The following is a 23,816-nucleotide window of genomic DNA, read 5'->3' as shown; positions in this document are numbered from 1 at the left end:
CGCAGCAGAGCGTCACCTCCCCCCAATGCTCACCTCCCCCATGCCATGTTCACCTCCCCCATGTCATGTTCACCTCCCCCCATGATCACCTCCCCCATGATCACCTCCCCCATGTCATGTTCACCTCCCCCAATGCTCACCTCCCCCATGTCATGTTCACCTCCCCCATGTGATGCTCACCTCCCCCATGATCACCTCCCCCATGCTCACCTCCCCATGTCATGTTCACCTCCCCCATGCTCACCTCCCCCATGTCATGTTCACCTTCCCCATTATCACCTCCCCCATGTCATTCATCTCCCCCATGTCATGTTCACCTCCCCCCAGCGTCACAGATCAACATTAAGGCCACATAACTAGAGTCCACCCTAAAAATCAACACTAAGGCCACATCACATCCTCCACCCTACAGATCTACACTAAGGCCACATCACATCCTCCACCCTACAGATCAACACTAAGGCCACATCACATCCTCCACCCTACAGATCAACACTAAGGCCACATCACATCCTCCACCCTACAGATCAACACTAAGGCCACATCACATCCTCCACCCTACAGATCAACACTAAGGCCATATCACATCCTCCACCCTACAGATCAACACTAAGACCATATAACATCCTCCACCCTACAGATCAACACTAAGGCCACATAACTAGATCCACCCTACAGATCAACACTAAGGCCACATCACATCCTCCACCCTACAGATCAACACTAACATCCTCCACCCTACAGATCAACACTAATGCCACATAACTGGAGTATTTAATGTGCTCAGGTCACATAACTGGAGTATTTAATGTGCTCAGGTCACATAACTGGAGCGTTTACATAAACTCACAGATTCCTTTCTTTCAGAGGAAAGGACCAGCCAGACATGTGAAGGCGGCGAAGGAAAACTGGAATGTGGTTTGTGTTTCACACATTTTATTACCTTGACTCTGTATATACACACACTGACCTACAAAAGCTTGACTCTGTATATACACACACTGACCTACAAAAGCTTGACTCTGTATATACACATACTGACCTACAAAAGCTTGACTCTGTATATACACACACTGACCTACAAAAGTTTGACTTCTGGACCAGATTTGTAACAGTCGTCAGATAAAAACATATATATATATTATAGCGACATGGCCATTAAAGCCACATAGCCATTAAAGCCACATAGCCATTAAAACCACATAGCCATTAAAGCCACATAGCCATTAAAGCCACATAGCCACATAGCCATTAAAACCATATAGCCACTTAGCCATTAAAGCCACATAGCCATGAACCCCTGATTGGCATTGCCATGTTTTGACAAGAAAATGGTTGGCACTGTCATCTTTTGAAAAGAAAATGGTTGGCACTGCCATTTTTGAAAAAAAAAATGGTTGGCACAGTCATCTTTTGAAACCATCTTTTGAAAAGAAAATGGTTGGCATTGCCATCTTTTGAAAAGAAAATGGTTGGCACTGCCATCTTTTGAAAAGAACAGGCTACTACATAGAGGCAGTGCTATCCCCTTTAAATGAACAGAGTATCTAAACAGCTGTGTGGGTGCTATGTAGCAAGCTTGGCCTAACCTCAATTGCCAGATTCAATTATTTGAACAAATAAATGTACCTGTCATCTTTTGCTTTCATGTCAGAGTGTAACGCTTGTCCTTCCAACCCAGGTTCAAACGTAATCCACATCCATGACGCCAGTTATGGCCGGACTGATGAAACCACCTGCTCTTCTGGACGACCTGCACATCAGCTTAGCAACACCAACTGCTATGCTCCCACAACACTCCCCATAATAAGGGAAAGGTCAGTATTAGTTATCACAAGTTCTACTGTGTTAAGGTGTAAAGGGCTGTCTGTGTATGTATCCTTGCTAAGTAAAAAGCAGGATGTAATGTCTGCTTCATATCTAAAAACATCTTTCAGTCTGTGTTGTTCAGTCTATAAGTGGCTTCTGGGGTGTTTTTCCAACATACAAGTCCTTCTCTCTCTCTCGTTAAGATGCGAAGGAAGAAGCACATGCACAGTGCATTCCTCCAACCACATCTTCACTGATCCGTGTTTTGGCACCTACAAATACCTGCACATCTCCTACAGCTGTGTTCCTCCAAGTAAGGACGAGGAGCATCTCATCACAGTAATCCTTCCTCAAACACGCTTATGTGGGCTGCCGTGGCCTACTGGTTAGCGCTTCGGACTTGTAACCGGAGGGTGCCGGTTTGAACCCCGACCACAAGGTGTACACAAGGCTCACTGTCCTCAAACACGCTTAAGCTTGAAGAACCTTTTCCCTTCAAAGTCTGTGTACACAAGGCTCACTGTCCCTAAAAGGCCGATTTAGAACAGGTCCTTGTAGATCTGTTTTTTCATTCTCACAAAAAAATTATTAAGATGTTTGGCATTTCTCAACCCATTTCCTGTTCACATGACAACTCGGTTTATGCATGGAAGGCTCTTTAGCACGCTCATTTGTTTCTGCTGGAGCCAGGTGTGTTGTATGTTGACCAGCCTGTCATGTGTCGGATACAGCTGGTGCAAGATGGTCATGCTGGTGACCAGCCTGTCGTGTGGGATACAGCTGGTGTAAGATGGTCATGCTGGTGACCAGCCTGCCAAGCTTGACATTGTTGGTGTAAGATGGTCATGCTGGTTTGCTAGAGTGCAGAAAGCAGCTGGTGCAAGATGGTCATGCTGGTTTGCTAGAGTGCAGGACGCAGCTCCTCACTCATTAATGTCTGCTGTATATTGCAGAGTCCAGCCAGACCTGTGAAGGCCATCACAGCAGTCTGGAATGTGGTGCGTATTGCTGCTTAATATTGTTACTTAGATCAGTGTTTTTCAACCACTGTGCCGGGGCACACTAGTGTGCCCTGAGAGATCATCAGGTGTGCCGCAGAAAATTACCCAAATGTCACTCACTGGTTCAGAAAAGCAACTGTTGCATCAAAAAATTCATAACCACATGCTCTCATTGATTGTATGATTGCACATTGTGGCATGCAGGCATTGTACAATGGGGGCCCCATATCCAGTATTCACAGAATCATCACATATCCAGTTCATAACAACAATTAAATTAGATATAGTCACCTACAAATGAAACAGAGGGCGCTTGTTTTATTGAGCAGGTCTTGCATAGAAGCCATAATAAGGCCATATCTGTGTATTATTTGAAGTTTTAGGCTATGGTATGTTTATTTTTTCTTCACACAGGATGTTAGTGTGCCATGGGAAATTTTAACTCATTGAATGCCAAGCTGTTTTCGGAAGCTTTGTCCTAGAGTGCCAGCAATCTAGACCATTGTTGCTGATTTTTGTACAGCCACAGCATATTCTGTGTTATAGCTATGAACACATACAATGGCTCGTTTGAAAGGTGAGACTTTAAGCTCTCAGTGGGTGCAAACCGTATATTTCTACACGCCTCTGTTCCTGAGAAATCCCAAGCTAAACAGTGGCTAGTTTTCATCAAAATCGCTGTTTTTTTTCTAGAAATGGATATAACGTCTTTCATGAAATATGAAGTGTTGCCTGTAAGGTTCCGGGAAGTGACCAAGCGAGACCTGGCGAGACTGCCACCTAGTGATAGACCCATGAAAATGGCCTGGTTTTGAGCTGACGTGCATGCGTCACTGATTCGACCCAAAGCGGCAACCGAGTTATGATAAAATGTCCAGATAAAATGTCCAGATTGTGCGTTTTCATGAGTTTTCGATCGTCATATATTTCATTTCCATTCATCACAGAGTTCCCAAAATCAAATATAAGGTGTGTTAGAGTGTCTAGTTTCGTAATTTAAAAAAAAAGCTAAAAACGTAATATTACGTTTTTGGCACTCAATGAGTTAAGTGTCAAAAGTGTGCCGTGGCACAAAAAAGGTTGAAAAACACTGACTTAGATGACGCTTTGCAAGATATATTTTCCCCATGAATTTTACTCAGTATTAAACTACCATTTGCGTTCCACTGATTCAGGTTCAAAGGTCATTCAGATACAAGCGGCCAACTATGGGCGGACAGATGGCACTACATGTGCAGACGGAACAAACCCGAGCCAGGTCAACAACACCAGCTGCTTTTCCACAAACACACTCTCTGACATGAGGCAAATGTGAGTACACATGAGGGTATTCAGACATCATGAGCAGTCATTATAGGAAACCTCATAATGAATAGTCATTACAGGAAACCTCATCATGAGTAGTCATTACAGGAAACCTCATCATGAGTAGTCATTACAGGAAACCTCATCATGAATAGTCATTACAGGAAACCTCATCTAGTCATTATAGGAAACCTCATCATGAATAGTCATTATAGGAAACCTCATCATGAATAGTCATTATAGATAGGAAACCTCATCATGAATAGTCATGATATGAAACCTCATCTAGTCATTATAGGACACCCCCATCATGAATAGTCATGATAGGAAACCTCATCATGAATAGCCATTATAGGAAACTAGGAAACCTCATCATGAGTTGTCATTATAGGAAACCTTATCTAGTCATTATAGGAAACCTCATCATGAATAGTCATTATAGGAAACCTCATCTAGTCATTATAGGAAATCTCATCATGAATAGTCATTATAGGAAACCTCATCATGAATAGTCATTACAGGAAACCTCATCATGAGTAGTTATTATAGGAAACCTCATCATGAATAGTCATTATAGGAAACCTCATCTAGTCATTACAGGAAACCTCATCATGAGTAGTCATTATAGAAAACCTCATCATGAATAGTCATTATAGGAAACCTCATCATGAATAGTCATTATAGGAAACCTCGCTTCCTGGTGGTCATCTTGGCTACAGCTTTAATCTTTGTGTTGGCCTGCTGCACCGTTAAGTTCCAGGACAGGACTTTCAGTTAACAACTCCGCCATGTTTAGCATTAGCATTAGGAATCCATCTCATAGAGCTCTACTCCCCTTTAAACAGACTTTCTAATGAGGACACAAAGTGCTCAAAGAATCCTCCATATAAATGCATAAGGGTTAGTTCGTATACCCAATATGGTAGTAGTCTACACATATCCCGCCCCTTCCTGCATGCCTCTCCATTCACTTGAATAGGAACATAGCTGCCTGATAACTGCCCAGAGTGTGTTACCAAGATGACCGCCGAGTCGGGGGAATTATTGCTGATCTGTCTCCTCCTATGAAGAGCTCCATTCATTTCAATTGCTGATCATGATTATGCTAATCTCTCTAATATGCTACTGTTCAGAGTGTGTAGCTAACTCAGCTAATCTCTCTCTTCTTCTCCCGACCTGGGAAGGTGCCAGGGGAAGAGCTCATGTGAGGTGAGGGCTACAAACGCAGAGCTCTCCAACCCGTGTCCTGGTACCCACAAGTACCTGAACATCTCCTACAGTTGTACCTCCAGTGAGTATACACACACTCTCTCTCTCTCTCTCTCTCTAACACACACACACACACACACACACACACACACTGGCGCCTTAATGCAGGGGTGCCTCGACCAATGAGGGGCCTCCTAATAATAATGATAATCAATAACAATAAACAGCCATGTCCGTATTCGCGGCGTTGGTCATTAGCCTACTCTGGAGCTAGCCTACTCTGGAGCTAGCCTAAATAATTGAGCACATCGTAGGCTACTGCTCAATTACATCCATGCAGAGGCCCCCTTTGTCTTCTCCAATTCTAAAGTGTAACAAAATGTAACAAAACGTAATAAATCCCAATGGGTGTAGAGGAGCTAGAGGTGAGGCTGAAACTGACTGACAAACTTATCATACAAAGTCTGGAGATAACGTGGGTAGGATTGAAGCAACAATAAACGAATGACGTGGATTCCTGTAACTGTCCATGAAAGCAGAAGGCATAGCAGGTAAATATCGTAGCAAATAGCCTGGAAATGAAACGGCTTTAAAAACATGTATTTCACTTGTCTCATTGGAGTGAACACAGAACATGGGCTGTGGCGCAAAGAAATTAATCTGCATCTAGTGCTGGGCGGTATACCGATTCACACCGTATACTGGTGTATATTTTCGTTATGATATGAATTTTTAATATACCGCCATACCAGGGACTTAATAAAGGGACTTTTTTCACACGCACGCATGGTGCGACTGCGAGGCATAGTAAACACAAAACACCTTAAGTATGACCTTTAAGGCTTAATTTCTCCTTAGGTAAGGGGTTTATTTAAGGGTGTTGCACAGGATACCTTAAATTGTTTCTTTAGTTATGGAAAAACGTTAAGGGATACTGCATTGTAAGGGATTTACACGAAAATTCAATTGAGATTGTTCAATAGCTGTAACTAGCTGGCTAGTAGGTGATGTCGTTCGTTAGCAATAGCAGGAACTGAGCAATACTAGCTGGCTAGTTAGAAATGATCCTGACTGTCATCCGTGCACCAAAACGAACTTTTGTATTAATGTTTTGCCTAGCGAACCGAACCGAAGCTCATGGCAGGCCACATGAAGTTAACGTTAGCCTACCACTAACGTCATGTAAACCACACAATAACAATAAGGCATGTTTCTGATAGGCCTATTTGACAGAGTAAGCATATCAGTAGAGAAGTTTTGTTTTAAATTGTATTTTGTAATTTTCAAAAAAGTATAATTATTGCAAGTTGCACTACTTTTTGTATTGGTTTTAAGATGTTTGTGAAATTTGCACAGTAAAAGTTCTGTATTTTGAATGCAATTGTCTTTGCATTCTGATTAGATTCTTCATTAGAATCATGAGTGGCTATTTGTAAACAGTATCATTTTCTGGGGCCATGCAAAACATCATTACCACTAGTGTGGAGTTATTCTACATCATGACAGTAAAATAGACCATCCTTAGTCAATGTACTGCAGCAATTCCTCTCTCAACCTGTAGAAAATGCTGAACATCTGATTATGCATGAAAAAAATAATACCGTCATATTCCGTGAAACCGTAAGAATTTTGAAAAATACCGTGATATACATTTTTGGTCATACCGCCCAGCACTATCTGCATCTCCGTTCACCAACAGCTAAGTTTGTGCTAACCCATTCGCACATATAATAGTCTATGTTATGTTTTCTCCATTGTTAACGTGAGATATGTCTCCATGTTGTGTAGTGATAATGCATAAGGTAGCCATGTTCACGTCACATGAGCCAGCTTGTTCTGTAGGCTAAAAGTATTTCTGTCCCTCCCAAACTGTGTTAAACTGGTGTGTTGAGTAGACAGAATTTCAAAAAAACTCCTGGGGAACCCCCCGACACGACAAACACATGCACTTTTGAAAAGTTTTTAAACGTCCATATGTGTACCCATCTTTTAACTTAGCCTACAGCCAGTGTTGTAAAAGTTCAATGCTTGTTTTCGTGCAGTAGGCTAGCCTTTTTGATAAGCGATATCATGCTGACGTGATTCGAGGGCTTTCTGTTCCTGTTTATGTAAAGGTTTTACATAGGATGAATAATGATAGGCTACACTGCACGTTATTAACCAAAAGCGCACGCTATGTGTCGGGTCAGATCGCGGGCCGGGTATCATTTAATCATAATTAATATTTGCGGTTGGGGGCCTTAAAAAACATATAGCCCAGGGGCCTCGGGTGGTATTAAGGCGCCCCTGCACACACACACACACACAATCAGGCATGCACTAATGCATACACACACACACAAACATGTGAACTTCATGCACATGCAAACAAACACCCGCACAAGTGTCAGCAGATCTACATGTCACTTTAGTCTGTGTACACACACACACACTAGAACACACACACACACACATTTGATTTCTCTATTTGATCCGCCAATAAAATTTCTTTACAGAAAGGATTAAAATATTATCAGAGATGACACAGCTTTGTTAGGGATGTTACAAAACACATCATCGGAGGCATCAAACAGACAAACACACACACACCAGGGTTGTGCAAAATTGCAATTCTGCTTCCTGCTACCTCAATTGAAATGCAAGGGAAATTCAAGAATTGAATTGGAATTTGAGAGCCAGTTTCAATTCAGTTCTGGAATTTTGCACAACCCAGACACACACACACACACATTCTGTATTTTGGACTTTGGGTTACTCACAATTTTTTTATCACAAAATTACAACCCCAAAACAGAAAAAGTTGGGACGTTGTGTAAAATGTAAATAAAAACAGAATGTGATTATACACAAGTCTCGTAAACCCATATTTAGCAGCAAAAATATATCAAATGTTGAAAATGAAAATTTGGGATGCTCTTTTTCATACCCAATCATGTTGCCAGTTACCCTAATTAGTTGTGAAATATTCCTCCTTTTGTTTTCTTTATCATTACACAACTTCTCCAGCATTTTGTTATCCCTGCCCCAACTTCTTTTGAAACGTGTTGCTGGTATCAAAGTCGAAATTAACATATATTTTCCATGAAATAGTCAAATTTGTCATTTTCAACATTTGATATGTTGTCTGTGTCCTTTTTGTAATTAATTATGAGTTTAAGAGATTTGCAGATTATTACATTCTGTTTTTATTCACATTTTATACAACGTCCCAAATTTTTCTGTTTTGGGGTTGTATGTTATTCTCATCCACCATGAGAGTTTGGTACAGTATGTATTTATGGTATTTAGCTAGTGAAATGCCTGATTTTCTTTTGCCTTGTTTGTTAATTCTATCTTCCTCATGAGGGATTGATAAAGCATGTATGTGTTGTTGCCAGCGCTTGTGTGTATGTGTGTGTGTGTATGTGTCTTAAAAATCCCCTGTTTCTAACAGATTCAAGCCAGATATGTGAAGGAGACGCAATGAGAATCAATTGTGGTACGTGTGGCATTCATTTGGTCAAACTGTGGTACGTGTATCCCCGTGGCATTCATTTGGTCAAACTGTACATAGTTCCTGTATCGCCAGGTCATCTATGCAGTCAATCTGCAACGAGTTCCCGTTGGTCTCAGTTTTGGTCAGAGGAGTAGACTTCTGTTGGTAAATGTGAGATCCTAGCATTTAATTGTTTGACACAGTTTTGTAGGCTAGACAATGACATCTATCAGTAGCCCAGCTAAATCTTTACATCATAGCAGCATACCACAGCATAATGTCGGGGCGATATTTTCAGAGAAAATGACCACCCGAGCCTAATCACATGACATGATACCCCAAATCACCACTGACTGTAGAAACATCAAAACTGAATTCAAGCAACTTGGATTCTGTGCCTCTCCACTCTTCCTCCAGACTCTTGGGACCTTGATTGGACCCTGATATCCAAATTAAATGCAAATTTAGTTTTTGTGTGAAAAGAGAAGTTTGGACCACTGAGTAACGGTCCAGTTCTGTCCCTTTTTAGCCAATGTAAGACGCTCTTACCAGGTCTCTGATTCAGGAGGGGGCAGCCGTGGCCTACTGGTTAGCGCTTCGGACAGGGGGGTTGCCGGTTCGAACCCCGACCAGTAGGCACGGCTGAAGTGCCCTTGAGCAAGGCACCTAACCCCTCACTGCTCCCCGAGCGCCGCTGTTGTTGCATGCAGCTCACTGCACCAGGATTAGTGTGTGTTCACTGTGTGCTGAGTGTGTTTCACTAATTCACGGATTGGGATAAATGCAGAGACCAAATTTCCCTCACGGGATCAATATACTTAGGAGTGGCTTGACACTAGTCATGTGCCACTTGTAGCCCATTTCCTGGACACGCCTGTGTGTGGTGGCTCTTGATGCAGACTCCAGCCTCAGTCCACTACTTGTGAAGTTCCCCAAGGTCTTGAATCGGCTTTGCATGACGATTCTCTCAAGGCTACGGTCATCCTTGCACACCTTTTCCTACCCCATACAGAAAAAAATAATATATTGAAGTATGTTTTAAAAAATGAAAATATAGTGAAAATATATTTACAATATATTTGTGTAGTTTATGGGCCTGTATGGACATACAGAAGAAAACAAATATTTAAATATATTTTAAGTGTCAAAAATATATTTTTGGGCCAATTTTTAATATTTACATATATTTCAAAATATATTATATAAAATATATTTAAAATATATATTTTTTGTGTATGGGACAGTTTTCCCTTCCAGTCAACTTTCCATGAATATGCTTTGATAGATCTGATCTCCCTGCCCTTTCAGCAATGTGGCGGCTCACCCTCCTTGTGGAGGTTGTCAATGAGTGTCTTCTGGTCAACTATCAAGTCAGCCGTCTTTTCCATGATTGTGGTTGCGTCTACTGAACCTGACTAAGAGATTAAAGGCTCAACATTTCTGTATAATAATATTTTTATTCTAATATTTTGAGAAACTGATTTTTGGTTTTCAGATAGATAGATAGATAGATAGATAGATACTTTGTTGATCCCCAGGGGAAATTCAAGGTCTCAGCAGCATACAGACAACACAAAAACATTCTTTAACAGCAGAAAGAGTAATTAAAGTATATAATATAAAAACACAACTAAGCAATAAGGACAGTAGAAGATAAAGAATATGCTAAATATACTAAAATACAAATTATACTAACTAACACTTAATCTAAATCAATACTAAAAAATAGTATCCACATAGTGGTGATTAATCAATCAGAGGCGCTTGCAATGACTGAGGCAGGGACTGAGCCTGTGATTCTCTGTGCATAGTAAGGTAAGGTAAGGTGCTCTGTGTGAATGAGTGTCATGGTGATAGTGCAATGTCTATATATCTATATATTTAACTATTTTAAGAAAAGGTATAAGGCCTTGAGTTGATTATTAGTATGAGTTGTAAGCCGTAATCATCAAGATTTAAATTAACGATGGCTTGCAATATTTCACTTTATGAATATAGAATATGTAAAATATCCACTTTTTGAAATAAATTTGGGGGGTTACTTGTTCATGATATTCTAATTTTTGAGACCCACCTGTATATCAACAGGTCGTCTATGTATTTGTGACTAGCTCCTGTGTGGTGTTAATTACCGTATTTTCCGGACTATAAGTCTCAGCAGTCAAAAAATGTGTCATTGAGAGGAAAAAACCATATATATAAATATATATATGTTGCACCTGAGTCGCAGGACCAGCCAAACTATGAAAAAAAAAGTGCAATTTATAGTCCGGAAAATACGGTAATATGCATAATTGTGCTTTTTCCTCTCACGCAGGTTCCAACCATTTTATCAAGATTCACGAGGCCAATTATGGGCGTACAGACGTGACAATCTGTTCTCAAGAACATCCGGCGCATCGGATCTCCAACACCACCTGTTATTCACCAAACGCCCTCTCTGTTGTCAGAAACAGGTGTGTTCCTACATTAATATGGGGGCTTACAGTATGTTCCAGTGATCATAGGAAACCAACTGCTAATCACCCAACATAGTGTCTGTTCCCAGACAATGATCAGTGTAGCATACGATCAGTAATTACATAATATGCTGGTATCAATGACTAAACTATGAGTAATGTGCTTAATAGCCTTTAATGTCTACCAGCATTTCCCATAGGATATTGTGAAACTACGGTGGATGGACCTGGGTTGGCTCCTCTATGGGGAGGTGCATACTCCCCCATAACACAAACTAAATTCATCAATCTGAATCACTTTGAGAATGAAGATGCTACATTTGTTAATTTATATTTAATGAGATTTTTATGCTGTAAACTATTCTGTGTTAAGTATTTTAACCAGAATGGGATAACTAACCAGCACACACTGGAGGAGAACAGTCCAAATAGACCAATCCAAAGACATGCTCAAACAGACCTACTGTAGGCTAATTCAAAGACATTGCCACACGCTCAAAATGCACAAAATATCTGTCCACGTCTCGTTCCTGAAATGGAGGGACAAATTTAATGTTAACGTTAATGTTAATGTTAATGTTAAAATATTTTAAAAGAGGAAGGAATGTCAATATGGCTTAAACGGATAAATAGGCTGAAATAGTTTGGTCCACCATGAAACTATGGGGACTATGGAGTAATGTGCTTCATAGCCATCAATGACTAAACTCTGGGGTACTTGTGTGTAACCATCAATAATATAAACTATGGGGTTAATATGTTGCCCCAAATCTATATTTTCTCTGTAGTTGTGAAGGGGAGGTACGGTGCACAATTACAGTGTCCAACAGCATCTTCTCCAACCCGTGCCCTGGTACCCACAAATACCTGGACGTTACCTACAGCTGCGTTCCCCCTAGTAAGTAACTGCAGCCAGCAGGCTTGTCTATCACTGCTAATAAGTAGCTGCAGCCAGCAGGCTTGTCTATCACTCCTAGTAAGTAACTGCAGTCAGCAGGATTAATGAGTTTCCAGCATCCTTGCAAAGGTGAAGTTGGCTTCAGACAGTGGTCAAGTATAACTGTGGGTCACCACCACTTCCCAAACATGAATAAAGCTGAAAAGAACAAGCCTAGATTCTCACCAGTGCATCCCTCAACAGAAGAGCAAGCCTAGATTGTCATTACACTGATCAAATATTTAACTGCTCAAATCTTTAACTGCCCACATCAGTAACTGCCCATATCCATAACCGGCCACATCCATAACTGCCCACATCCATAACTACCCACATCTATAACTGCCAACATCAGTAACTGCTGTTTGTCTCCACAGTATCCAGCCAGACATGTGAGGGTAACAGCACCATTCTGGACTGTGGTGAGTAGCATTACCCTCAGGGCTCTGTGTCTCTTTTACACAACCTCACACAGCATCATACACATTACTACACACAGCATCATACACATTACTCCACACAGCATCATACACACATTACTACACACAGCATCACACACACATTACTACACACAGCATCATACACATTACTACACACAGCATCATACACATTACTCCACACAGCATCATACACATTTACTCCACACAGCATCATACACATTACTCCACACAGCATCATACACACATTACTCCACACAGCATCATACACACATTACTCCACACAGCATCACACACACATTACTACACACAGCATCACACACACATTACTACACACAGCATCACACACACATTGCTCACACACAGCATCACACACACATTACTCCACACAGCATCACACACATTACTCCACACAGCATCACACATATTACTCCACACAGCATCACACACACTACTCCACACAGCATCACACACACATTACTCCACACAGCATCACACACACATTACTACACACAGCATCACACACACATTACTCTATACAGCATCACACACATTACTACACACAGCATCACACACATTACTACACACACATAGCATCACACACATTACTACACACAGCATCACACACACACATTACTCCACACAGCATCACACACACATTACTACACACAGCATCACACACACATTACTACACACAACATCAGACACATATTACTACACACAGCATCATACATACATTACTACACACAGCATCACAGACATTACTACACACAGCATCACACACATTACTACACACAGCATCACACACATACTACACAGCATCATACACACATTACTCTATACAGCATCACACACATTACTACTACACAGCATCATACACATTACTACACACAGCATCATACACACATTACTACTACACACAGCATCACACACATTACTTCATACACACATTACTCTACATAGCATCATACACACACATTACTTCAGAACATATTTCATACACATACTACACACATTACTTCTGACCGTATTGCACATACACACACACACACATTGCTGCATACATTAACCCACAAACATTCCAAAAAGCTTATTATTTCAGTCAACTATTTCAGAACATACAACACTTTAGATGGGTTCCCAAACACATTACTTTTGGTCAAAACATACAGCACTTTAGATGGGTTCCCAAACACATTACTTTTGGTGATGTTTGGTCTTAACTATTTCAAAATATACAGCACTTTAGATGTTTTCCCAAACACATTACTTTTGGTCATGTTTGGTCTTAACTATTTCAAAACATACAGCACTTTAGATGTTTTCCCAAACACATCACATTTGGTCATGTTTGGTCTTTTTTTGTCCTCTGATGTGCTTCCTGTCCTGCTCTCTCAGGACCAAATGTGATATCCATCCACACTGCTAACTATGGGCGCACAAACAGAGACATCTGCTCTGCTGGACAGCCTGTTGAAGCGGTCAGCAACACTAACTGCAGGACCTCCAGAACCCGACCCAAACTCCAGGACATGTAAGCTAGCCTGCTAATCTAGTTTTAGACCTGAACTCAAGTACATGTAAGATAGCCTGCTAATCTAGTGCAGGTTTTAGTCCAAGTATTAGCTGTTGGTCTTGTGGTTTGGTTGGGATCTGGGATTCCAAATGCATCACCTGGAAGGTTGTGAGTTTGATCCCAGACTTTTTACCCCTGAGCAAGGCAGTTAGTTGCTACATTTTGCCCCTGAGCATGGCAGTTACAGTAGTTGGTACATTTTGTCCCTGAGCAAGGCAGTTAGTTACTCCATTTTGCCCCAGAGCAGGGCAGTTACAGTAGTTGCTCTATTTTGCCCCTGAACAGGGCAGTTAGTTGCTCCATTTTGCCCCTGAGCAGGGCAGTTAGTTGCTGCATTTTGCCCCTGAGCAGGGCAGTTAGTTGCTCCAGGAAGTCACTTTAAGCCACTCTGGATAAATGTGCCAGCTATAAGCGCATAATGTAATGCGATGCAAATATAATGTAATAGGATGCAAATATATATATAATAGAATGCAAATATCATGTAATGGGATGTAAATATATGCAAATATACTGTAATGGGACACAAATATACTGTAATGGGATGCATACTGTAATGGGATGCAAATATAATATAATGGGATGCAAATATAATGTAATAAGATACCAATATACCGTAATGGGATACAAATATACTGTAATGGGATGTTTTTTCTTTCAGTAACTGGTGACCATCTGCATGTTAAGTGAACCACCAAGATAGGTCCCGAGTAACCAGTTCAGAATTCTATAGCATTAACTAGCTGATCCGTCCTATGAGAAACTGGTTCAGATGAACAAAAGTAAAACAGCCAGCAGTGTATTACGTTTATGATATAATGTTGTTATAATGTTGATATAATGTTGTTATAATGTTGATATACTGTTATAATGTTGTTAATATATGTTAATTTATAATCAGTATTTGTCTCTTCTGTTGTTGCCAATGCAGGTGTGATGGAAAACCTACATGTAAGGTCACAGCATCAAGCTCCACCTTCTTTACCCCCCGTAACTGTGAAGACACCTATAAGTACCTGGATTTGTCCTACAGCTGCAAGGCTCCCAGCTCTCCCTAAACCTGCTCCAGATTACAGCTCCCAGCTCTCCCTAAACCTGCTCCAGATTATTACAGCTGCAAGATTACAGCTCTCCCTAAACCTGCTCCAGATCACAGCTCCCAGCTCTCCCTAAACCTGCTCCAGATTATTACAGCTGCAAGATTACAGCTCTCCCTAAACCTGCTCCAGATTACAGCTCTCCCTAAACCTGCTCCAGATTACAGCTCCCAGCTCTCCCTAAACCTGCTCCAGAACAAATCTGCTCACAGTGGTTCCTCAACGCCAATGTACCAATTATCATGGCAATCCAGTAATACTGTTCTCTTACCAAGCAAATACCCTGATCTAAACCTGTTGGGTTGGGTGGATGAATGCTGTCAGTAGTCAACATAGTACTAATACAATAACATTTGATTCATAAACATTCAGCTTGATTTGTAATAAATTCAGTTTGATTTGTAAACATTCTGTTTGATTTGTAATTAATTTAGTTTGATTTGTAATTAATTCAGTTTGATTTGTAAACATTCTGTTTGATTTGTAATGAATTCAGTTTGATTTGTAATATATTCTGTTTGATTTGTAGTACATTCTGTTTGATTTGTAATGAATTCAGTTTGATTTATAAACATTCTGTTTGATTTATGTAGGACCATTACGTTTTTTGTTTTCAATGTTCAGCTTTATAACACGAGCTGCTTTACATCATGCAGAATCAGACGTTCTCTTATGAATCAGATAGACTGATCAAACCTGCTGGGTGGCAATGTTTATTTGGAATTTGGAATTCAACTTATTCATACTTATTCTTACTGGTGATGGAGGCACTTGTGGTTTGTAGTTCAACTTGAAACATCTTTCCGGTTGAGGCCTTGGCAAACCCCGGACCCAAAAATCCTGTAATCAACCACAAAAAAACATGTAATAAAGCATTCAGTTATATCCTGTAATCAATCACACACAAAGCTGCAGAGTTAACAGTCACAAGGTCATGACAATGCTTTTCTTTTGTTGTTTGTTTGCTATGTAGCCTACACAACGCAGGTAGCCTAGATCGGGCAATAGCCTAGGGGGGTTTCACTCAGGTTTCACTCATGTCAGCGACAGGGAAGTGACAGTTGGCTCGGCGTGAATTATGTAGCCCATTGGAACTGCGCGATAATAACTATATTCAAAAAAGATATTTCAAGATCGAAGTTCACACGCAGTTTGACTATTCGAATTTTCAAAGATCGCGACTCATCCCTAGTAATAAAAGTTATAAAAAACACATATATACGGAAGCGTATTGCTGCCACACTAAAATAAATAAAAAGGCTCAGTATTACATAATTACGTGAAAGGTTTCTTGTTATAACAATATCTTTTTCCTGTTTTAACAAGATATGTATCACATTATTTCGTGATAATGATATTTTAATGTTATAACACAGGGGTTATCTTAACATTCCTAAGTTAAAGGATGGTAACCAGATTTCACAACATATCTGTATAAATAAGCACATATAATACATTCAGTGAGAAACATATACAAATTATCCCACATACCTATGGTGTAGGACAATAGTAACAGTATTAAACCAACCAACAATATAAACTAGAAAAGCATTTCCTGAAGGAAATACAGTGCATGAAAATGCAAAAAATATGATGTAAAATATCATACAGAGTAAAAACAAACTATATTGGTTGCTAGGTAGATGAGGTTTGATATAGTTGGAACGACTGAACAGTTAAATAGGTGGATAGTTTATATAGTTAAATGATTTACTTGGTAGATAAGGTTTAATATAGTTGGAATGATTGAACGGTTAAATAGGTGGATAATTTAAATGGTTAAATTATTTAGGTAGATAATTGACGATAACTGACAGTTGGAATGGCTCTAATGTTTGCTAGTAGTTATGCTAACTATGTTATCAAAGATAATAATGTTAACCAAGTTACTTAACTTAGCTAGCCTGGCTAGCGCCACCACTTCTCAATGAGACGTGGTCTGGGAACCAAACGTTCATTTTCTCGTATTTGAAAAAAATGCCCAGATCCGTTTATTGGGTGCCACGGATGTCTATCAAATGCGTCTGTGCATAGCTCATCATCGTCTTGCTTTCCCACCTGTTCTGTGATTGGTTCCCTATCTCAGGCGAAAATTTGCTCCATGGTCTCCAGGCTGCCTTAGCAGCGTGAATCAAATCGCGCGCAAGGCAGCATGGGAACACCCAGGCTATAACTTAGCTAATGTTTTCATTTTTAGTAGTTATGCTAACTAGCTAACTATGTTAACCATGTGACTTAGCTAACCTAGCTAATCATTTTTAGTAGGTATGCTAACTAGCATGCTAACATGTTAAGTATGCTAACCATCTGACTTAGCTAATCATTTTTAGTAAGTATGCTAACTATTTTAACTAGCATGCTAACATGCTAACTATGTTAACCATGTTACTTAGCTAACCTAGCTAATTATTTTTACCAGTTATGCTAACTAACATGCTAGCATGCTAATCGTGTGACTTAGCTAACCTAGCTAATCATTTTTAGTAGTCATGCTAACTATGCTAACTAACATGCTAGCATGCTAACCATATTACTTAGCTAATCATTTTTAACAGTTTTGCTAAAGTTCTGCCATCCACACCTCGTCTAATGTGTGAACACCTGTTCATAAACACCTTGTCTAATGTGTGAACACCTGTTCATAAACACCTAACCCCATACAGGCAGAGACTTTCTAATGAGGAGACACAGCACTCAAATAATCATAGAAATGTATGGGGTTAGTTCGTAACGCAAACATCACGGCCGGCGGAGGGCATGGGCATTCTGGGCAATTGCCCTGGGCGGCAAACTACCAGGGGCGCCACAGCGTTGCGAGCTACAGTGGGTACTAGTTAAAAATAGACACTTCATTCACGAAAAACATGATTCACGCAGCTGCGTGAAATGTAAGTACAACTGCAGCCGCTTGGGGGCAGCATAAGTCAGCTGAGGCGTTCCGTGGTCGACTGTGACTGGCCGAGTTTTCAGTGTGTTTGTCGGTGTTTTTAGCAGCCCCTGCAACATGCTAGTCCACTGTACAGTAGCCTATTTGTACATAATGTCAAACATAGTGTAACGATTGAATGCGACTCACACAGTTGTCCAATCAAAGGTCAGATTCCAAAAATAATTAAGTGGAAATGCATGGATTCCAGTTTCTTCCAGTAGCAGCAACTGGAATCCATGCATTTCCACTGAATTATTTTTGGAATCTGATCCCCTTATCATACCTGTTCATTCTTACTGTCGCCTTTCGACTTATCGTGACTAAATTCAAGATGGCTGCAAACGCTAAACTTCATGAAGATACTGTCTGTATAAATCGTCTTGTAAGTAAACTACCAGTGCTTTTTCAAAGTTCTCAATGTCTCGTTTTAAATGTCAGGGCCCTCGGAAGTCTACCAATGAAGTGTGGAGATACATTGAGCCTCGTAAATGGGTGTAAAACAGTGATTTATTTGCATGGCTAGCCCGATGCCACTATTGAAAAAAGCTGTTGGTAGCATCATTAACTAAGCCAGATTTTTGGAGTGCAGGGGGACAAGCCGCGATGGGCTATGAGACATACGTTCACACTCGGTATCATGTTTCAATACACTTTAGGTCAATATCACACCGGAATTCTCCTTTAACAGTAATGTTAACAAAATGACAGCATTGATATGACGAAGGAAAATGAATTCGGTCACTCAAGGCTGGGCCACAGCAACCAGTCTTCAGTCCTACCCAATACTTGATGCAGCTACTGTTATCTGACAGTCGAGTGGGTTAATGTACGTGTTTCCAGAACAGGTCTGTTCTTTCAGGCAGTCCTAAGTTCGAATCCAGGCAGGAGTAATGATGCAACATTTTTCTTTAGAAATCTTTTTATTGAATCGAAGTTGTAGTCTACTACAGACAGTCGATTAGGTGTTCTGAAGTAGGCTTAGGCTGGGTGTAGGCTACTTTGAAACTTCTGCGGGGTAACGGGAGCATTTGCTTTTAAAACATAACTTACATCTGTCCATTCCAACCATTATTAGGCCTAGACCTATTTTTATTTTTTATATATTTTTTTTTACAAGGTGATGATCCTGGCAAGAGTTTATAAGACGTTTGGTGATTAGTTGATAGCTGTTTTTGGGACACGTTAAACTTTCTTTATAATGAGCGCATACATGACTTGTGGAGTAAAATGACTTGTTTTGCGTTTTGGGACATTGAGCTACGCTTTTTCATTTATTTATATATTTATATTTATTACTTGCGCAAACCCTGGATACTTTTATTGCCACAAAACAATATTGATGGTATTTGTTGTTACATTAGCTTCAGAAAGCACCGTTTCAGAAAGCTGCACTGCTTGTGAAAGAAGGGGGTGGGGGAGGGGGGCTTAGGGATCAGATTCCAAAAAGAATTCTGTGGAAATGCAACAACATCGGCACTTGGGGAGCAGTGAGGGGTTAGGTGCCTTGCTCAAGGGCACTTCAGTCGTGCCTACTGGTCAGGGTTCGAACCGGCAACGCTCCAGTACCGAGTCTGAAGCGCTAACCAGTAGGCCACGGCTATGGCTAGACCAGGTATGTCGCCAGTGGCCTTTCGCCATTGCAGTGGGGCAACTTTACGCTGGGCCGCCCTTCTACCGCCGCCGTCGCACCGGGGACCGGCCGGTTTCCATCGCTCCCGTGTGGAGCGGGTTCCAGTGGCGTGATGCTGCCATCAGCCCGGTTCGTCTCCTCCTGTGGCCGGGGGCAGGTCTCTTCGTTACGGTCACGCTGCAGGGGCCAGCAGGTGGCCATGGGCGAGCGCGCTGTCGAAGAGCCGTCTTGGCAGGAAACTCATCATCGCCGCTTTTCCTCCCGTCCAGTAGGTAGTGTTGACGAACTGGCCGAAGTGTCGGTTAAATAACCCGGTTCGTGTCACTGAGCCGGGAGAATCGAGTGCCAAACGTCAAAAACCGACTCAGTGTTCCTAACATCATTCATTTTCACATAGAGCAACACTGGCTTGATTGGCTGTGCTCGTGTGTTCTTGTCGCTACTCTTTCATGAATCGCGTATTAGCGCCTCTACTGGAGTGGTAGTATAATCAGTCAAACTATGATGAGCCTGTATGGCTCTGGGTGTCATAACCGTGGCTGTCAAACGAGTCAAACAGTAATCAAGACCGTAATCGAGGGTGAGTCTAATGTTATCAAACGGTCTAGGTTCTCGACAAGTTAGTTATTAACCAAGCCTTATTCTAGTAGCCTATCGTAGATGATTGTGTTCATGGCAATTTACACATTAATGATGGGGAAGTAGCCTACATCACATAAGCTTCAAATAGGCTACACGTTATCTGGGTAGCCTAGTTATAAAGTTAAAGGGGTCATAGAATGCAAAACCGAGTTTACTTTGTCATAGATGAATAGTGATAGTTCAGTGGGTGAAATGGACATACAGAGAACTTCAAAACCCCACCGACACCTCCTTCCTATGCAAATCTCACAATTCGAAACTCCCGCCATAAAACGGGCGAATCAAAACGGCTGCGAGTTTACGAAACTTCAGGTGGTACCCTTATTTGGCTCTGGCCTGTACATTTGTCACGCCTCAAAATTTACATACAGACCAGCCCACTGGTGCTCTGAGCCCAGGAACGTGAATGGAGAGCGAAGATGAGACAAACACTAGTTTAGCTGCCTGCTCGTTTACTTCAGAGCCATAGAGAGAAAGAGTTGCGACACTCCCATTGGACTCCGTTGTACACTTTTTGCCGCCTACTTCCGGGGTATGCAGCCTCGCGTAGTTCCAAAAAGCCATTCTATGGCGTTGGACATCATTCACTTCCATTGCTGACTGTCGAGTAACTTCTGAGGTAAGTTGATTAAATAGCTACCTCTTTTGAACTGTCAACTGTCTATATTTTATCAGAGGCCCTTTATGATGCATATACTGATCTTTATTTGTATGTACACAGCGTAATTATATATATGTTTTATCTTGGTAGACCACCGATTGCCTGCTAGTTTGTTAGCTTGACTTCGCCCGCTGTAAAGGTAACGTTAACGTTATATCCAGGCGTAAATTCATTAAATAGCTACCTCTTTTGAATGGTCAACTCTGTATATTATATAAATAGGCCCTTTATGGTGCATATGCTTATATTTATTTGTATGTGCACAGTGCAATTTATATATATTTTCTTAACTTGGTAGACAACCGATTTTCAGTCATTGCCTGCTACTTAGTTATCTCGATTTTGCGAGCTGTGAAGAAGGTATCGCTACACCAAAAATTATGAAGTTCAGTAGTGAATCTCTGACATATTTTATTTAGTAAATTATTGATGTTAGATTACTAGGATCATTAAGGTTGATTAAGGACGTTTTTTTTTAGGTTGTATCTGCTGAACCTGGCAGTGTTAGCTAGTCAGCTGTGTACTGTGTATCTGATGCTAGTAGAAATAAGGTTTGTTTAATTACACCCTTGAAAGGGCTGTTGGATTGCATGTAGGAATTCAAATTATTTTACACAAAAAATGATCATAAGCCATAATGAGCTTTAAAATGTTTATTACTCAGACAGTAGTGTGACTAATTTGTTTCCCAAACACTGCTGCTGCAGGCGGCTGCTGCTGGAGGCAATGACTGCTTGAGCTGGCTGGTGTTGGCGAAGGATGGTGATGGCGGCTGCTGCTGGTAATGGTGGTGGCTTCAGGTAATGGTGGCTGTTGCTGCTGGTGGCGGCTGCTGCTGGTAGCTACTGCTGGTGGCGGCTGTTGGTGGCGGCTGCTGCTGGTAGCTGCTACTGCTGGTGGCGGCTGTTGCTGGTGGCGGCTGCTGCTGGTGGTGGCTGTTGCTGGTAGCGGCTGCTGGTGCTGGCGGCTGCTGCTGCTGTTAATGGTGGCTGGTGCTGGCGGCTTATATAGTGTTACCTGCAGTGTCCATTGTTGAATCTATTGTCGCCCTATTTCGCTTTATCTGCTTTTTAGTGTCCAGGACACAGATGAAGAGGATGTTAGTATGCGTTGTCGAGAGGAACTGCCCTACAGTGACTGGCCATAGTGCATAGTGGAACTCCACAGGTGTGAGTCTGATGTATGCAAGAGAAAGTATTTTCTAGGCAATCCTGAGTGAACTGGCTTGTTAGAATATATTTGTGCCCCTGTCTCAACAGATCTTGCTGGACCACCAGTATCGTTGTTGTGGCCACTGTACGTATGTTTGTTGATATTATTCATGCTTGTTCCTTGTTCATGCTTGTTCCCATTTTTTTGTTCCACACTGTTCATTTTTATCTTATGCCAGGTACCTTTATTATGAATGTTGTCCTTCCTTTCAGCCCTGATGCATTCTGAAGCCTGATGTATGTGGAGGATTTTTTTAATGTATTAATTAATCACTTATAATATTCCTCCCTGTTCCTTCACTTTGTTCTTGTTTTTCCAGTTAGATACACACATTTACACACACACACACACACACATCTTGTTGTCTCACTCAATATTTTTTATTAAACAATATTTGATTCATTCATCCAAGCTTAATGAATTGTTATTCTTTAATATATTTGATTCTTTGTGCATGGCTTAGTATTAAAATTATCATGGTTGTGTGGTCAACTCCTGCCTCATCAGAAGAAGTGGGTGTAAATGCTGAATGGACTGTTCTTTCTCAAAAAAGCAAAAAGGTACAACGGAGTCCAATGGGAGTGTCGCCTGTCACTGTTCTCTATCACTCTCTCTGCAGCTAACCTTAGGCTACTCTTACTCTGTGCATTAACCCAGAGCCGTAGAGAAAATCTTAATAGCTCTGCACTTACCTATAGACCCAAACATATAAGCATAATGCTTTTGATAATATGTGAATGGCTTAATCTTAAAATTATATTCTTAGTTTTAACATTGTGGTCGGGGGGTGACCACTTATCAGAAGTGAGCTAGCTGCTAGGCGAATGCTGAATGGACAACGGCAGACGCTACCACGAAGGTAAGCTAATGGCTGAATCGGAATTTATAAGCAAAATCACGGTAACCAATAATACAGCCCAGTTGCGATAAAATGAAAATCATGAGACATCGGTCATCACATGAATGATATGGAAAAGAAAACTTAAGTTAGAGCCGTTCTAGCCTGTACTTCTGTCCATGCGAACATGAACATAATTTTCCCTCCAAAAATGTAAAACGTATCTAAGTAATATACAGCTTTTTCGTTGTCACCCTGCCTCTCAAAATGCAAAACTGACATTAACAAATATGCAATCATGCGATGTCAGCTGAAAAAGTAGTAGGGTGTATGTTATATATATATACCGTTAAATAACGCAATCGCTGCTGTCTGTCCCATAGAAGAACATGACAGCCAGCGTATGTTTTGGAACTATAGCAGTTTACACGAACCACGTGACTGCACTGGCGGTGACATCAAAGAGTGTCGCAACTCTTTCTCTCTATGGCTCTGGTTTACTTCCACAGGAATTATAAAGCAGACAGTTCTTCAAGGATATCGAAAATGAGCCACGGTCGTAAATGCAGTGTTCCAGGCTGAAACTTAAATAAAGCAAA

The 23,816-nt window shown here is 41.0% G+C and overlaps 1 protein-coding gene across 2 annotated transcripts in view; it reads left to right on the top strand.

The window, feature by feature from the left end:
• The window catches only part of LOC125291849 (rhamnose-binding lectin-like), a 30,641-nt gene extending 14,482 nt beyond the window's left edge, over positions 1-16,159 (top strand). Inside the window, exons 6-17 of one of the 2 annotated variants that reach the window (XM_048238770.1) lie at positions 868-918; positions 1,682-1,817; positions 2,013-2,122; positions 2,763-2,807; positions 3,986-4,121; positions 5,300-5,406; positions 8,758-8,802; positions 11,117-11,255; positions 12,047-12,156; positions 12,573-12,617; positions 14,031-14,166; positions 15,140-16,159. In XM_048238770.1, coding sequence (XP_048094727.1) covers positions 868-918; positions 1,682-1,817; positions 2,013-2,122; positions 2,763-2,807; positions 3,986-4,121; positions 5,300-5,406; positions 8,758-8,802; positions 11,117-11,255; positions 12,047-12,156; positions 12,573-12,617; positions 14,031-14,166; positions 15,140-15,266 — 1,187 coding nt within the window. In that variant the 3' untranslated portion in view covers positions 15,267-16,159. The remainder of the gene's footprint in view (positions 1-867; positions 919-1,681; positions 1,818-2,012; positions 2,123-2,762; positions 2,808-3,985; positions 4,122-5,299; positions 5,407-8,757; positions 8,803-11,116; positions 11,256-12,046; positions 12,157-12,572; positions 12,618-14,030; positions 14,167-15,139) is intronic. The other variant, XM_048238771.1, reaches the window with a different exon arrangement.
• The last annotated feature ends 7,657 nt before the right edge of the window (positions 16,160-23,816 follow it).

The sequence above is a fragment of the Alosa alosa genome, chromosome 3, assembly GCF_017589495.1.
Source record: "Alosa alosa isolate M-15738 ecotype Scorff River chromosome 3, AALO_Geno_1.1, whole genome shotgun sequence".
In the NCBI taxonomy this organism is placed as follows: Eukaryota; Metazoa; Chordata; class Actinopteri; order Clupeiformes; family Clupeidae; genus Alosa; species Alosa alosa.
The sequence above is the reverse complement of the archived record's forward strand: the minus strand, read 5'-3'. Positions and strand labels throughout refer to the sequence as shown.